Source organism: Mytilus californianus, unplaced genomic scaffold, assembly GCF_021869535.1.
Source record: "Mytilus californianus isolate M0D057914Y unplaced genomic scaffold, xbMytCali1.0.p SCAF_15, whole genome shotgun sequence".
Lineage (NCBI taxonomy): Eukaryota > Metazoa > Mollusca > Bivalvia > Mytilida > Mytilidae > Mytilus > Mytilus californianus.
In genome coordinates this window covers 12839470-12858351 of record NW_026262637.1, presented here as the reverse complement: position 1 = coordinate 12858351, position 18882 = coordinate 12839470, and the positions used below count along the sequence as shown (strand labels likewise).

The 18882-nt window shown below is 33.0% G+C and overlaps 1 protein-coding gene across 4 annotated transcripts in view; it reads right to left on the bottom strand.

Annotated features, from left to right (window-relative positions):
* LOC127725435 (hepatitis A virus cellular receptor 1-like) overlaps positions 1-18882 on the bottom strand; it is a 301965-nt gene that overhangs the window by 202611 nt on the left and 80472 nt on the right. The window contains exon 7 of one of the 4 annotated variants that reach the window (XM_052232391.1): positions 602-976. The exons of the other annotated variants lie outside the window; for them this stretch is intronic. Within the exon in view, the coding sequence (XP_052088351.1) occupies positions 716-976 (261 nt within the window). The 3' untranslated portion in view covers positions 602-715. Of the gene's footprint in view, positions 1-601; positions 977-18882 lie in introns of those variants that run through there. 4 annotated transcript variants of the gene reach the window in all.

The following is an 18882-nucleotide window of genomic DNA, read 5'->3' as shown; positions in this document are numbered from 1 at the left end:
TGTGCATATCAGGACAAGTACCTATCAATATGATATGAATAAGAAAGGTATCTACCAAACATGCTGAACCGGATTTTAAACGTGCTAGTTCAACAAGAAACATTCCGTCGGTAGACATGTCACACTAATCGGACTCATTTTCTGATTCCGTGTTGACAGGTCTTTACTCATACTCCTAAAAGCTGCATGCTTAGTGGAGAAGCAGCATGTACCGATTTTCAATTCTTTAGTTTTACCCGGAAAAAGATCGAACCTACGATCTCTCTCATTCGATACGAGCTACGATAACACGAGACCACTGAGACGGTCTTCCTATTATGATGTTTTCATTTTTTATTATGTATATTTATATTCAAGGTCTTAACTGAATTCAATATATTTGATATGTTTCCTAATATTAAGAAGTTAATTAAAAATTTTATAAAAAATGAAGTACAACAAAAATGACATAAACAAGAATTTATCATATATTTTTCCGCTAGAATAAGTAAACTTTCAATTAGTAATTGTATGTGTTTGCTAGTCTGTGAACTCTTTCATAACCTTTAATACTAGGATATATAAAATGGTGCTCGCGAAATATGGAGTAACTTGTTGAAACGAGTACTTAATACACCAGATTTAGTGTATAAATGATTTAAATTGTCAACACGGATAACAATGCAAGCAATAAACTGTTTACATGCACAAGTTTTAACAGATCACCAGGACTTATTTATGATTGTCCAGTTTCTTCGTCGTTTTCAGCTTTTAAACTATCTCTTTTCTGATTTGTCCCCTTTCCGTCAGACATGCGTTTCTTTTTTTCAACAACTGCAAGCACATTACTCGTTGAGGGTTGATCTTCACTTTTATCAAAGTTCGATTTGTTTGGTTTTCTGACAACAGCATATTCACACCCATGTTCACCGGGTGCTGTAACATGCTTCACTCTTTTCTTATCCGGGACAGAATAAACATCATCTTGAATGGTCACCTTTTGTTTTGGCTTAGGAGATTTCAGTCTGAAACTGTCATTTTGGTCTGATCAAGTCTTAATCGACTGAATTCACCGCTAGGGAAAAACGTTAAGACTTTTTCAGACTTTCAGACGTTGTTACGATATATACTGTTAAGTGCGTTCAGTCATGTCAAGATAAACAAGACGAAAGGCTCTAGCGTTCGATTAAGATCTGTTAAGACGGTTTTGGACGAATTCAGACCAAACATAAAAAGTAACGTTCAAAATTTTCAGATCGGGGTAAGATCCGTTCAGTGTGTCAATATGATACTAGGTGTTACGCCCCTTCATGTTGATGGTACATTTTTATTACAAAAATGTATAATATAAATGCTAGAATGAAAAACGTAACTTTTGAATAATTAAACATAAAATCATTGGTTAATTTTTTTTTAGTTCTGTTGATTTTTTTTTTAGAGATTAGGGAACTAATATATCTAAACTTTTTTTTTTTATTTGATTTGTTGAGGAAATACATTATTCGTCTATAACTGTTTCTAGTTTTATTTTTCTAATTTATGTTTATTAATGTATTTATCTACTTATTCTTTGAAAAGAAGTATTTGCAAATTTTAAACGTAACAACAAAACAAGTTATAACAACACTTTATAATTGTCATGCGTCCGATGCACGTTTCTGGATTTAACTTTATCCGGAACGATCAACAAATACAAGTATGTTTTATGTCAGATAGTTCATTTCGTTAATTTCGTTACCTTTCGATACTTTCCTCTTAAACTTAATAATTACTTGGTGGCATTTAATAATCATTCCCCGTGCGAGTTATTCTTTTAAAAACTTGGGCAAGCGTCATTTTTTTAGCTTATACTTCGTAGAGTGGTGCGTCTGAACACCACGGTTTAATCAGGCACAAGAGACATACCTCTGAGTGCACAAACCTTCTGAAACTGCACTTAGACCGTGACGGGACAGTGTTAAAATACCATCGGATAGAGGAGGATGTTGATGTGGGTTTACAGTATAGAGAATGATTGGCAAAAAATATAAAGAATAGAGAAAAACGGCCAAAATAAATAAAGAATAGAGAATAAAAAGGTGATTGAATATAAAGAATTGAGAATAACGGACAAAAAGTATAAAGAATAGAGAAAAATGGCCTAAAAAAAATTACAGAATACAGAAATGAAGGACCCCCTCCAGATCCTCATAAAACTTTTCTTTAAAACAATATAACCTAGTTTTAAGTTCAGCCCCGAGTATATATCTTATAACATCTGTTTGTAAATGCGTTAACCCTTTCTTTCATTTTAGTAACAAACTTAAATTTTGATTTCAAAAATCATTTTTATGATTCAGAATAGACTATTATATAATAGAAAGTGCATCCATGATAGGCCTATTTGACAGGCTGATTATTTTGTATTATAAAACATGTATTTTTTGTTTATTCAGGTTTCACTATAAAAATAATTCTTCTGTATCTTCTTCTTCCTCTAATATTAATTTTAGGCGTTATTTGATATTTTCTGTCTTTAAAGATTGAGTTCGATGGCACGTGCCAATAATTAACAGGTAATAACATCAATGATTCTTAAAATATTAAAGAAACTTGGCAATTACATGGCTATTTCACAATTACGTCATGTGTACACCTGTCATGGTATCACAGCTCGGTATGTGTAGTTTAAGGTTCTAACACATTTTATAATAGCTTCTTTCTAAACACTACTGACGACATTGTTCTAACTACACAAACATATTGCAAAACCGCAAATTGAGTAGTATTTAAAACAAAAATACGATAATGACATGTTTTACAAAAAAAGCAAAATTCTGTAGGAAGTTGCATATATTTCCATGTATACATAGTCTAGTACTTTAATTACAGCGGTATACTTTTTTTTTATATACAGACCATATTCCATGCTAAGATTTGAAAGTAATAAAATTGACAGGACAGAAATAAATATGTTTATAGTCGTTTTAAATCAATTAATTTCACAGTTGAGACAAATGTTCCTTCGCATTGTTGAAGTGAGGTAAAACATATTGAACCACAAAAAGGATGTATTTTTGTAACTTTGTAACTATCGGTGTTTACCTAAAATGTATTCAATATGTAAAAGTTTTAGATTTTTTTTAAAATATTTGCCAAAAAAAAAAATTATCCCAAAAATCATATTTTGACGTTTTGTCCTTTAATTCTTTATTGTGACTCTCTGCGCTTCCTTCTATTTGATACGTTAATCCAAAGAGTTCAAGCATGTAATGCATACATACATTATTCTGCTCTGGTGTATTATGTTAAAGAAAAACCCATATGACAATTTTCAATTATTTTAGATTGAATTATGTTAAGAAATGTGTTTTTGTATTCTATTTATCTAGCAAAATTGTATCTTTATTTACACCAAGATGTCGATAAATGAAATTGGATACCATGCATTTATCATGCATTTCAATAGCATATGGCCAAATCGCTGAAAGACCTACTTCTTAACAGGGACCCCGTTAGTATAGAAAGTCCCTGTCCTAGATTATTGAATTCTATCACTCTGCATTGACAATATTATCTTGGTGTATATTCAATGCACTCGTTCGGGCTAACGCCCTCAAGGTGTTTCTAATACATAATTTTGTATTTCAAATACATTCCTAGACAGGTTGTTACCTTCGTTTCCGGTACACCCACACTAATAAGCTGTGATTTCTGTTTGAATTCGTCTTTAAGGAATATTTTATTTTGCTATATGGTTTATCATAAGTTTCAAAATCTGCATCAACTAATCCTGCCTCTTTAAAGGTCAAATGAAAAGTAAGTTATTGTCACTCTACTATGGCATGAAATGAAAGAGAGAACTTTTGACGTGGTAAATATATATACCGAAAGCTTTATTAATATAGAGCCTAGTTGGTCGAGTGGTCTAGCGCGTCGGGCATAGTGCAAGGCGATTTGGTGCCACGATATTTCAGTAGCATAAGTTCGAATCCCAGCCAGGGAAGAACAAAAAATTTGCTTCCGCAAATTTACAGATCTAACATTGTAGGGTTGTTGTTTAGACGAATTATATATATAGAATGTATTTTCAGCCTTGTATCACCATCACTGCTGGTGATCCGATGGATAAAATCTGTTGTAGAGTCGTCACTGGTTTAGACGTACTTATAATATAATTATTTCTGTGACTGCATCTTACATTAATTTGTAGGATCCTTTACAATAGATAATTCAGCTGATCTGTAACAATTCCATCTTCATGCCTTATATATCATGTACTGTGTGACGACGCTAGATAAAAACTGACGAGGAAAGGTAACTTCCGGCCACCGAAAGCTTTATTAATATAGAGCCTAGGTGGTCAAGTGGTCTAGCGCGTCGGGCATAGTGCAAGGCGATTTGGTGCCACGATATCTCAGTAGCATGAGTTCGAATCCCGGCCAGGGAAGAACAAAAATGTATACAATTAAACAATTCAAACCGAACGTTTTATATATATATATATATTATATATTTCGTTTGGGCTTGTATTATATTTGCCTTCAGGTTTATATGATCCGTTCATCCTATTTCGACTCTTCAAAATTCAATATTTATAAGACATCTATATTCGTTGGAGTCGTCAGAGTCACTATCTGAGGTGGTGCTATCGTCCTCTTTCGATGCAAAATGTTCCTTGATGCGGAGGCTCCTGGTAAAATTATCCAGTTCATCAGACAATTTAGTATCATTCACTGGACCTGGGACTGGACAAAAGTTTAGGCCTCTGGATAGTAATGAAGTTTCGTCCTCAGTAAGTTGTTTGCTGGAGAGATTGACAACGGTATTGATCTTGTTGCTGAGGACTTGAGGTCTACGTCTGAAATGTCTGTTTTTGGTTTTATTATTTTTTTTTTCTTTTGTACTAATGGACGGAAAAGAAGTACCATCCCGTTGAAATTTGCATCTTTGTCTGGAGCGGAGAGTGGCGGTCTTAGTGTTGGTTAAATCTCTCAAGCGCTCTTGGATGTTCTCGAATTCGCTTGCTGTTAGATCATTTTTGCAAGCGTGAGACAAGGAGTCAAATTGAAGTGTTAAGTTTTTAAGATGTTCAATACAGTGTCCTATTAGGAGTATGAGTAGACGGAGGGAACAGTGAAATAAGGTCTGATTCCACCTACGTAGAAATGTATCAGACAGGTTGCCGGTAGTTTGAGGCAGTGCTTTAATACATAAGCCACTGGGAATAACATTATTTTCAATATAATGACAGTAATTAGAAAGATGGTGTCTAGTACTAATTCGTTGTTGTTTAGTGATCCTTAGTTGTTTGAAATATTGATCATAATTCATTTTGTACACAGTTGGAATATAAGTCTGCTTGGATCGTTATAAACACAATGCAGGTAGCCCAAAAATAATATAGAGTCTATAAGAATCTACCAACTAGTAAACTTAATGGGTATTGGATCATCAAAATTGACAATACTACACAAACAGGGAAAATTATATGAGTCTAAAAGATTGTGTAACAATACCGATAAATAGATGGAAAACAAAACACTAAAAAGTGTTGAATATCATCGCACAAAGATGGAAAAACTGAACAGATGATATAGATTATACAATAATTGCAAATATTTCGGCTCAACAAATGGCCTTCCTCAGTGTTAAAAGTTTTAACAATACTGATATATAATGTATAAGGTGTAAACATAGATCAGTAATAATACCGGTAAGTTTTGGTCGATTGATTTTAATCCAAAATCCTGAATATCATAATATAAACATTAGACTGTAAATTTAATTATTTCTTTCTATTGATTCCATCTGGAAGGAGGACACCCAGTGTTTTTATCCAAAACTTCTCCCGATTCTCTCTTTGCCTATTTTGCCATGTACAATCCTGTTCGATCACAAGGATCTTCATGTGATCAAAATCTTTCAGATTGTGATCTGGTAACCTGAAGTGTTGGCTGACAGGAATATACGGTTTTTTTGTGAGGTCACTCCTGTGGCCATTAAAGCGTTTGTGAAATGGCTGCATGGATTCACCAACATATTGGAGACCACATATAGGACACTCAAGAACGTATATCACGTTTGAGCTTTCGCAGTTGACATTGCAGAAGATCTTGTATGTCTTTTCTGTGGTCTTACTGTGAAATGTTGATGAATGATGCAATTGGTTGCAACATTTGCAGCGCTTATCCCCACAAGGCTGGCAATTACCTACAGTATGGTTAGGTTTGGAAAGGTCAGCACGGACAAGTATATTTCTCAGGCTGTTAGGTTGTTTGAAGGCAATCATGGGAGGCTCAGGAAAGATTTTGGATAACTTAGAATGTTTCTCGATTGCTGTCCAATGATCACGAATGGTCTTGAAACTATTTCTCAGGCATGGATGGTAGGTGAGCACACATGGGATTCTTTTACTTTTCTGTTTTTCTTTGTAAGTTAGCAGACTGCTTCTGGGGATGGATTCCGCTTTTCGAAAACTATTTTTGATGTTTTTGTGTTTATATCCCCTTCTTTTCAAATGTCCTTTGAGCTGCCCCAGACGTTGTTTTGCAGTGTCTTCAGAGGAGCAGATTCGCCTTATTCTGAGAGCTTGGCTGTATGGAATGCTCTTCGTGCAGTGTGGAGGATGGCAACTTTCAAGCGACAAGTATTATATATATATATAAGTATGCGTTTTGTTAAAATATACTTTCACTCATTTGGTCTTTTGGAAAATGTTGTTTGTGCTGTATTTAGACCACTCTACCAAGAAATTTGTTTTGCATGCACACGTATAAAAATTGCAGTTTTTATCCAACACAATCATAGGTTTGAACGTTGTTTTCAATTTAGACTTGTTTATATTTTTTCGTTTGGGCCTGAATTATATTTGCCTTCGGGTTTATATGATCCGTTCATCCTATTTTGACCCGTTCAAAATTTAAGATTCTATCCTAAATTGAGGTAAATTATATGGCCTTCCAAATACCGTTTCGATTCCTAACATCACTGAAGAGACATTTATTGTCGAAATCCGGATATGGTGTACAAATTTTTGCACCTCTTGTTTGCGGTACTCCATCTTTTCCGCAAGTTTATTTTTTTTCTGTTTGGTAAAAAATTAATAATAAGATCTATTTTGTTACATCTTGTGATCCGTTTATTTGGCAATCGCAAATGGCAGTCAGCAGGGTTTAAGAACATCAGTTGTTCGACCTGCTAGTCAAATGCGTTTTGTTAAAATATACTTTTTCACTCATTTGGTCTTTTGGAAAATGTTGTTTGTGCTGTATTTAGACCCCTCTACCAAGAAATTTGTTTTGCATGCACAAGTATAAAAATTGCGGTTTTTATCCAACGCAATTATAGGTTTGAACGTTGTTTTCAATTTAGACTTGTTTATATTTTTTCGTTTGGGCCTGAATTATATTTGCCTTTGGGTTTATATGATCCGTTCATCCTATTTTGACCCGTTCAAAATTTAAGATTCTATCCTAAATTGAGGTCAATTATATGGCCTTCCAAATACCGTTTCGATTCCTACCATCACCGAAGAGACATTAATTGTCGAAATCCGGATATGGTGTACGAATTTTTGCACCTCTTGTTTGCGGTATTCCATCTTTTCCGCAAGTTTATTTTTTTCTGTTTTGGTAATAAATTAATAATAAGATCTATTTTTTTACATCTTGTGATCCGTTTATTTGGCAATTGCAAATGGCAGTCAGCAGGGTTTAAGAACATCAGTTGTTCGACCTGCTAGTCAAATGCGTTTTGTTAAAATATACTTTTTCACTCATTTGGTCTTTTGGAAAATGTTGTTTGTGCTGTATTTAGACCCCTCTACCAAGAAATTCGTTTTGCATGCACACGTATAAAAATTGCGGTTTTTATCCAACACAATCATAGGTTTGAACGTTGTTTTCAATTTAGACTTGTTCATATTTTTTCGTTTGGGCTGGTATTATATTTGCCTTCGGGTTTATATGATCCGTTCATCCTATTTTGACCCGTTCAAAATTTAAGATTCTATCCTAAATTGAGGTCAATTATATGGTCTTCCAAATACAGTTTCGATTCCTAACATCACTGAAGAGACATTAATTGTCGAAATCTGGATATGGTGTACAAATTTTTGCACCTCATGTTTGCGGTATTCCATCTTTTCCGCAAGTTTATTTTTTTCTGTTTGGTAATAAATCAATAATAAGATCTATTTTGTTACATCTTGTAATCCGTTTATTTGGCAATCGCAAATGGCAGTCAGCAGGGTTTAAGAACATTAGTTGTTCGACCTGCTAGTCAAATGCGTTTTGTTAAAATATACTTTTTCACTAATTTGGTCTTTTGGAAAATGTTGTTTGTGCTGTATTCAGACCCCTCTACCAAGAAATTTGTTTTGCATGCACACGTATAAAAATTGCGGTTTTTATCCAACGCAATCATAGGTTTGAACGTTGTTTTCAATTTAGACTTGTTTATATTTTTTCGTTTGGGCTTGTATTATATTTGCCTTCGGGTTTATATGATCCGTTCATCCTATTTTGACCCGTTTAAAATTTAAGATTCTATCCTAAATTGAGGTAAATTATATGGCCTTCCAAATACCGTTTCGATTCCTAACTTCACTGAAGAGACATTAATTGTCGAAATCCGGATATGGTGTACAAATTTTTGCACCTCTTGTTTGCGGTATTCCATCTTTTCCGAAAGTTTATTTTTTTTTTTCTGTTTGGTAATAAATCAATAATAAGATCTATTTTGTTACATCTTGTGATCCGTTTATTTGGCAATCGCAAATGGCAGTCAGCAGGGTTTAAGAACATCAGTTGTTCGACCTGCTAGTCAAATGCGTTTTGTTAAAATATACTTTTTCACTCATTTGGTCTTTTGGAAAATGTTGTTTGTGCTGTATTTAGACCCCTCTACCAAGAAATTTGTTTTGCATGCACAAGTATAAAAATTGCGGTTTTTATCCAACGCAATTATAGGTTTGAACGTTGTTTTCAATTTAGACTTGTTTATATTTTTTCGTTTGGGCCTGAATTATATTTGCCTTTGGGTTTATATGATCCCTTCATCCTATTTTGACCCGTTCAAAATTTAAGATTCTATCCTAAATTGAGGTCAATTATATGGCCTTCCAAATACCGTTTCGATTCCTATCATCACCGAAGAGACATTAATTGTCGAAATCCGGATATGGTGTACGAATTTTTGCACCTCTTGTTTGCGGTATTCCATCTTTTCCGCAAGTTTATTTTTTTCTGTTTTGGTAATAAATTAATAATAAGATCTATTTTGTTACATCTTGTGATCCGTTTATTTGGCAATTGCAAATGGCAGTCAGCAGGGTTTAAGAACATCAGTTGTTCGACCTGCTAGTCAAATGCGTTTTGTTAAAATATACTTTTTCACTCATTTGGTCTTTTGGAAAATGTTGTTTGTACTGTATTTAGACCCCTCTACCAAGAAATTTGTTTTGCATGCACACGTATAAAGATTGCGGTTTTTATCCAAGGCAATCATAGGTTTGAACGTTGTTTTCAATTTAGACTTGTATATATATATATATATATATATATATACAACTCGTCTAAACATCAGCCCAACAATGTTAGATCTGTAAATTTGCTTTCGCAAATTTTTTGTTGTTCCCTCGTATATATATATATAGGCAGGGTTTAAGAACATCCGTTGTTCGACCTGCTAGTCAAATGCGTTTTGTTAAAATATACTTTTTCACTTTTTGGTCTTTTGGAAAATGTTGTTTGTGCTGTATTTAGACCACTCCACCAAGAAATTTGTTTTGCATGCACACGTATAAAAATTAGGGTTTTTATCCAACGCAATCATAGGTTTGAACGTTGTTTTCAATTTTGACTTGTATATATATATAAAAAGTCTAAATTGAAAACAACGTTCAAATATATATATATAAGTCTAGAGATTTGCACAACGATACTTATATAAGATGGTATTATACGAAGATGTTGTTATTAAATCGTGTTGACAAATATTTCGGCTTAACAAATAGCCTTCTTCAGTGTCACTTATTTTAACAATACTGATGTGATTTCCAATGAGACAACTTTCCACCAGTGTTTCAAGACGTATGGTAAAATTGGCTACTGTTAAGTTTGTAGACCAAAATTTTTTAGCCGGTTTGTCTCCGAGCCAAGCGGAAATGGTTTTGTATTTAATTTGTCTTGAATTTATGACAACTCGGCCCACGGCCAACTCGCATCACTCAAACACTCTCACTCATTATTACAACTTGCATCAATTTATCAAACTCGCACCACTAAAAAAAAAGAAATATAACAAACTCGAAGAAATGTGTTTCAACATTACATTGTTTTCTTCTTCTCTCAAAAAATTCCTCCTTTCTCGGAAACATTTCAAGTAGTCTTCAAGACGCGCTCGCGTGGGTTTTTTCTAGTATATATATATATAAATATATAAAACGAATACTAGTATCACGGCTTGCATTTTTTGCGTATTTTATCAATTATTAGCCGAGAGCTTCGGTGTGCGGTATGAGTTTTGCCCATTGTTGAAATCTGGTCCGTACGTTGACCTATGGTTGATAACTTCTGTCATGTCTACGTCATTTTGGTCTCTGGTGGAAAGTTGTCTCATTGGAAATCACATGTGAAAACCACGTCTACTTATATTTTATGACACTACAAAAGATAGTTAAATTTTCTAAGACTGTCTTCTTTTATACATGTTGTGGAGACATACGCTTTTTGTTGTTGAAAACTACATGTATATGAGGTTATTGATGCGGCATTCTTCATTTCTGTTTTCTTTAAATTTTCTGGTCATTTATCTCTATTCTCTATATTTTGACCCATTTTTCTCTATTGTTTATTTTCCCTATTTTTCTGTAATATTGACACATTGTTCTCTATTCTGTAAACCCCATCCAGATCCTCGTAGATGACGTTTAATTTTTTTTAGTTGTTGGGTTAATGTCTCATCATAGTAGTATACTCTATAAATCTTTATATTATCGTGTTAATAGACATGTTTATAGCCTTTGTGTTTATCATCAACGTTCACTTCAGTCTATGATGAAGTTGATATAGTAACACTATATTCACCAAGGATATCAAGAAGTTTACCTTTTTGTACGGTCATTAAAAAAAATCCGAATCGCCTTTTTGAGATCATTTTTTTTTTAATTTCTGGCTATTTTCTTTCTTTTGCTAAAGAGACTTTATAAAATATTGGCACAACATGCAAAATAAAATTTGCTTTTGCCCTAAACAATGAAATAAAGAATGGGGGAACATGACCATCAACGAATTATTGGACCATAGCCCTAACTGATTCAATTTTATTAAAGAAAACGAATTGAGAAGCCAATGGTTTTCTTATTTAATTTTATAAAAAAAAAAGAATTGAGAAGCCAATGGTTTTCTTCTTTTAATCAGTTTTTGTGTCGCCTGCTACAAAAGCAAATGAATACGAGACATGGGTATAACTATCCGGCGCCGGTGGCGTAAACTAGTTATTTGAAGCTTTATATTTCAGAGGGTAGATGCTTTATGTATATTCAGAAGCATTATGTTACTAAGAAGAGGCGGATTAAGGAGGGGTAGGTGACCCGTCCCATCTTTATGGAGCTTCACATATGAGAAATGCATAGACTTTTTATAAGTCACACTCCAACCATTGACTGCTAATACCCCCGTCTCCCCTTTCAAAATCCTTGATCCGTCTGTCATATGTCCATTGTCTATGATCTCATTTTTCATGGTTCAGCGACTGCTTGAAACTTCTTTTATCATGTGAAATACTCACTTATTATGAAAAATAGGATAACTATGTTTGGCATATGGGATTCGTGCAAGGTTAACGTGTCCGTCAGACAGGGTTAAGACTGAATTTCATGGTTCATTGGTAAATGTTACGTTTCATGCTTTGGTCTATTAATCCAATGCTATAAGTAATCGGTGTTCTATATTTGGTGAATGGAATATAATGTGTCCGGGTAAGATTACATGTCCTCCTCAAGACTGCTACCTTGCGAACAAGCGCGTTGGTCTAGTACACAGCAGGGTTTATTTATATCATTTAAACGTGTTCTTGTCCGGAATATGCATTTAATTTTCCACTGGACGTTAAGCAGCAATCCATCATCGCGACGTGGGCTTAAAATGGCTGTTACTTCACATATACGTGTAGTCCGAAAATTTAAGTAAAGACGAAACCACATTTTGTCATTCGCACTTGAAGCAAACTATGGCCGTAAATTTCATCTTTATATACGTAGTGTTACTATGAAGTTAAATGTTGAGGTTGGGCGATATACAAATATACCAAGAGAAAACAGATTATGTACTTGCTGTAATATGAAAAGTGTTGATGATGAGTACCATTTTACTCTAGTGTGTCTTGTGTATAGATTTGTACGGATGCAGTTTTTACCACAATATTACTGTTCGTGGCAAAATATAACAAAACTTAGGTATTTGTATCAAACAAAATCTAGATCATTAGTTGGAAAATTTTCTAATTATTTGAAATCTGCTTGGCAGATTAGATCATATCTAACTAGTTGATTATTTGTCTGTTGTACCATGGAAGTATTATATTGGTTGTACTATATTAGAATATTGTTCTCTGCTGTTTATTATGTGTCGCAATGTAAATATGTTTGTGTTGCTAAAGCATGTAACTACTGCTTTGCAAATAAAGAATTCATTCATTCATTCATTCATTCAAACATCACGAATAAACCTTAAACAAACAAATGTGTTCTTATTTTAAGATAAAAATATCTGTTTAAAACACGCCAGTGTACAGATACAGTGCATATTCTACGACTACCATTTAAATTTGTGCCTAGGTAAGAAGGAACAGCGGATGGTATATACATAACAAATTGTTTATTGTCTTCATTATACATATTACGATGACATTTAGCTTGAGGGCAATAGAGAAGAACGAATTTTAAAATGTAAAACATTCTGTAAAAAAATCATTTAACAGGTAAATATGTTTGCATCCTTAAAAAAAATATGATAATAATGATACACTTCGAAAATTTCATACAATCTAATATTAATAATAAAAGTTTTCTAAATAAGAGTTTATTAATCTGCATGGTTCGGGTGACCCTACTTCTGTTTTGACACAGTTATATTAAGGTACATAGGGAATTTTTTTTTCGAGACAAGTGCCTGTGTTCCTGGTAAAGTTCTTTTGTAGGTTAAAGAAAGGGGAAATTATGCCTTTAAGTAGTAAAAGATTGGATCCTTTTAAATTATTATTCTATTTTTATATTCAGGCTTTTTCCTAAATTGTTACATTATTTGGAGAATTGCGTTTTAATGGCAGATCTTTAATTGTTTCTGATTAATTATACACAATTTTTATATTGTCCACAAAACTAATCCAAATCCGATTTCAATTATTTGGTGATTCTAAAATACGTTTTTTTGGCAGAAATTACAATTATTTTTTGTTATCTTGTTTCACTTTGAAACACTGATTTAAGATTTACATTGTCCACAAAATATCATAAAATGTTCCCAGTTTAAGGAATACAAAACACGCTTTCTATTTTTTTTTACAAAGTTGTTAACTTAAAATGATTAACTATGTCGTAATTGTAAGGTCAATGGCGGATCCAGGGGTCAACAGAGCGTACGCTTCCCCTTTGGTTGGAAAATATATCATTTTAGTATGATTAAAATCATCAAATTTGTTTTATCCTCGCTTCAATCGGCGTTATTTCTTCATCTGTATATCACAGCTAGTGAATAAGTCTAAATTTCCATCAAATGTATAGTAATTTTTCTTTTTCATCACTTTTTTATTCTTAATATATACTAGAATACACCCGCGAAATCGCGGGCATTTAAAGCTTGGTTGAAAGTATGTAAACTGTTGTAGGATGAATTGTTGTAAGATTTTATGCCTAGAGAATTTCAGAAAAGGTATCAAAAGTCATACTTACTTGGAGACGGAAACAATATCCGGACGCCTTTTTTTTTTCGTTTTTCTCCCAAAATAACCCAAACTGAATAATCATAAGAATGGATGACAAATGCGACTATGCATGGTACCTTTAGGACATAAAAGCATGATGATTAATTTATTGCGGAAAGAAGAGAAGCGACACACAAAATGAGGTCTTCTCGTTTAATAGTATAGATATAGGAGTATAATCATAGTATACATGCAGAAAAACGCGAAAAAAATTGTCCTGTCGGAAGTCTTGTCTATGACTCAAAAGTCGGTCTGATGACGGAAACAATATCCGGATGCCTTTTTTTTTCGTTTTTCTCCCAAAATAACCCAAACTGAATAGTCATAAGAATGGATGACAAATGCGACTATGCATGGTACCTTAAGGACATAGAAGCATGATGATTAATTGATTGCGGAAAGAAGAGAAGCGACACACAAAATGAGGTCTTCTCGTTTAATGGTATATATATATATATATATATATATATATATGCGTTGTCTATTCTTTATCTGACAAGCCCACACAGGAACTTTAAACGTTAGTATAGAAAGTCCCTGGCCCACTAGAGTTGCTGGGCCACATTAGCAACAACATCCTTTTGATGATCAATTCATTATAAAAAAAATTATGAGAACAGTGTTCAAGCATCATCGCACACAGAGGTTTGTTTTATAAGACAGCTGATTGGATAAATGAGATAGATTGCCACGCCTATATTAAACTGATGTCTAATCAAATGCTTTCAGAAAAGTGTAAATAAAAAAATTACTGCAAGCATGGATAAGTTAGATATTTGATTGTGTATGCGATATTTGAAAAAAAAAGTTAGATAGTTACTATTCGTTCAACCTTAAATTGTAAAGAACGTGTCATGTAACATCTCTCTCCCTTTTCCCGTTTATGCCTTCTTATTTTTACACTTTCTTTTTAAATAGAAAAATATAAAATATGACCGTATTGCAAGTTTCTGAATTTTACAAGAATTCTATATAGCGACTTGTGATTCCCGGGAAGTCATCATTTCAAGATTTGACAGACCTCTGAAAAAAGTTCGATCATACAAGTTTCATCTACCATGTGCAGAAAAAACACGACCAAATTATATTTGCAAATTGAATAAGATTAAGAAGAGTTTTATATCCGTACTAAAATTCTTCTGCAATTATTTGAGATAAAACAAAAAAAATATGTTTCTCTCTGCCTGAATGCAATCGAAAACAATTTTTATTCTTTTCTTTATCTATTTGCAAAAGACGAAGAATGCTCTTTAGAACTGTAAATCATTAAAAGACAGACTAAAGATAAAATACAAGTGTGTACTACCATCCAGAGAAATGAGTTTTCCAAAAAGTAACTAATCCTTAATTCACAAACGTCAAAACTCTGGATTCATTTTTGATATTTACCTAAGAGATCATAAAAGACATCTGGTGCGGGATTTTCTCGCTGTGTTGAAGATCCATTGGTGGCCTTCGGCTGTTTTCGACTGTTTGATCGGGCTGTTGTCTCTTTGACATATTCCCCATTTCCATTCTCAATTTTATCTGACAAGAACTTCGATGGCAAAAATAAAACAATAAATGTTTTTTTTTTTTTTTTTGGTAGACGAGTAGCAAATTGAATAATTTCATATGATGTTTTGAAACTACGCCTTTGTGATCAGTTTATACAAAGCTGGCGTTCTAGTATGGTGGATTGTGAAAAATTGGATATTTTGAAATGTTAAAAATTGACTTTTGTTTGGAAAAATATTTACTTCTTGATGTCAATGTTAGACTCTTATCACAACTTAGATGTGGTTCACTTAAACTTAACATTGAAATTGGTAGATATAACAACGTGCCTCGTAATGAAAGACTATGTCAATGTTGCAATATGAAAACCATTGAAAATGAATATCATTTTGTAATGATTTTTCCAGCCTATAGACATTTGCGTCTAAGACGTTTGCCTAAATATTATTGTTCATGGCCTAATATGTCAAAATGTTTATCACTTATTCAAACATGTTCAAGAACTTTGGTATTAAAACTTTGTTGTTTGTTAAATGAAAACTGGAAACTACGGTCACAATTGATAAAGTAGATTGTAAGGTACTATTTGTTTAATATGTTTTTTTCTTTTCTTGTTATTATTTTGCTTTCTGTTTTCATTTATATTATGTCGCGTACTATATTACATATGTTGTTGATGCTATAGCATTATCGTATATGCTGATTTGCAATAAACTTATTACAACTTACAACTAAGTAAAGAAAAATGTTTGTTCCGAGACCCCCCACCCCTTTTATGATTGGTCATTACCTAAGTGGGGGATAAAACTTGGAGAACGAGGCCTGACTGCCATAAACAACAGACGACGAACAGCAAACAGTGGATACAACATGTAATATGTATGACAGACTACGACGGACACAACATGATGGCACTGAATAATTTCAACTACCACAAGACACCCTATGAATTTATTTACATACTTGATATCTTTCTGGACGAAAACGAGTTCAGTATGTTTACTGTACAAACAGACAGCATACACCAAGTGATAGATAAAGTTGTGGCTTACATTGTTTAATTCATTTTTAGAGCAAAATTTGATTAATTGATTGTTGGTTGCTTAACGTCCAGTGGCAAATGTTTCATGCATATTCAGGACGAAAAGTCATTTCAGAAATTGATTATGAAGTATTAAGTATTACAAATGTTAAAATTTTCTTATCGTTTGGAAAAAGGATATTTTCTAAGCTATTTGAATTTGAACGACTTATATTTTTTTCCGACAAAATTATATCTTGCGCTCTAAATTAACACCTACGATTCTGATAAATTATATTGAGAACATTGCAACTTAAGTTTCGGGAATTATTCTTATATTAAGGCTTTTGAGCATAGAATATTAAATTTTATTATTGTCGACATTTTTATTCCTTTTGTCTTGATAAGTCTTTAATACATAAACATTTTAACAAGCTGACCACACTCTAACTTAATATTTGACGCCCATCAAAGCCATGCACCTATGGCAAATAACTTTTTCGGAAGAGAAATAAAACAAAAGCAAAACGATTGGTCCTTTTAATATTTGTATTTTCCCGCGTTTCGTTTAAGTATAGCGGGAAAATATTGTATTGACAGGTACGGGTCGTATGAATATATGATAGGGTCACTTACAGTGACCAATGGGTGTACTTTCTGGTAATAAAGCATAGGTCACTTTCTAGCTGTCGTGCAATGAGTTAACACTCAACTTACAATTTTGATGTAGATACGTTGATATTTTTTATGATTGCATTTTGATTTGCCAATACACACATGTCTAAGGTGTAGGTCAGAGCACCTGACCCTGGAGACGGGATCGCGCGTTTGTCATCCACTAATTACACAGGTTTTTAGAGCTTTTTGATCGATTATATTGTTTGTTATCTCTAGTTGTTCCTTGCCCTGACCGTCTATGGAGGGGTGTATTTAGTCAACGTTGGTTTTATTGTATTTTGGATAATATATACATAGGAATTGTATGATTTTGAATTATGTAAACATTGCAATATTATAATAATAATATTTGTGAATATTTATAATACAATCTGGCGTCCAACGAGCATGCATATATATATGACGGGCTGTCGGCAAACTAAGATTATGTTTGCGTTGCTTACTTTTGGCACGAGTATATAGTTAATACTTGCAAATAAGAGCAAAACGTTTGATTATACATATTTAGCACTAGTCTTTACAATGGTTAATTACTTAAAATAAAAAGATTATGATTGTTTAATCAGTTGTTATGTAAGTTGGCTCGTGTTAATTGGTTTTTACTGATTTTCGACAAAATCAAAGAAAAACCGGCACGTGTCTAAACTTTGTTCAATTACTCATTTATTTGTGGTTCTTTTTCTATAAAATTTTGAATTTATGTATTAAATATCAATCTCTACCATAATATGAAAATAATGTACATGTAACAGTACCCCTTCTAGTCCTTAGTGACATATTATAAGTCCTTAGTGCACTAAGGAGTCCTTGGCAGTGCTTAGACGTACCGCACCGTATCAGGCTTGAAAGTATCAGGCTTGTCTTACCGATTGTCCCACTTTTTGAAATTACAGGTAAAAAAGTAATGAATTTTTGTGGGACAATCGGGAAAATGTTTGTGGGACAACTGGAAAGTTTAAATTAGGGACAATTGGGAACTGTTTTGATAGTGTTTAATTTGTTTTTAAAGTGTGTAGCAGGTAATTACAGGTACATTTAATTGATCATATAACTTATAAAATTTGAAATAAACATGGAGAAAAGATGGTATTTACATATTTTCTGTTGTTTTGTGATATTTAAAAAAAAAGAATACTGTCCAAATAAAGAACAATTACAAAATATAAATAGATACATTTTAACTTCATAAAAGATTAAATAGACTCTTATAACATAAATTGTAGTACATAATTTTACATGTTCCAAAGTTTCAGGGATTTGTTCTTTACTTGAAAAGTTTTATCTGATAATAAACATATTTATAAAACAAAGAAATAAAACATATTCCAGAAAATAAGTCTGGTCACAAAATTGTTCAAGAAAGCATTCAGTTGAAAATGAACAAAAATTAGGAAAACTAAATTTCTAAATATTTATATGAAAATCCTTGAATTAGAAATCACAAACATAGAAATAATGCGCAGATATGTTGATTGTATAGATATCTGGTATAATTTTACACAATAAAAAAGAAATTGACCCTAGGCCGGGTCAAACCAATGAACGGAAAGTTGGAATATGTTGCTTCTCCTCAAAGCATGTTGCACTTTGGACTAAAAGCAAAGACCGGTCAGTCATTCAACTTGCCGTTTAACAGCAATCAGTTCATCTTTTTAATAAAATGATATATGTTCAGAGGACACTGATGACATTACTGGGAATATAGGGTGAGACCTTGCTCTCTATTTTATTTGATTGATGAT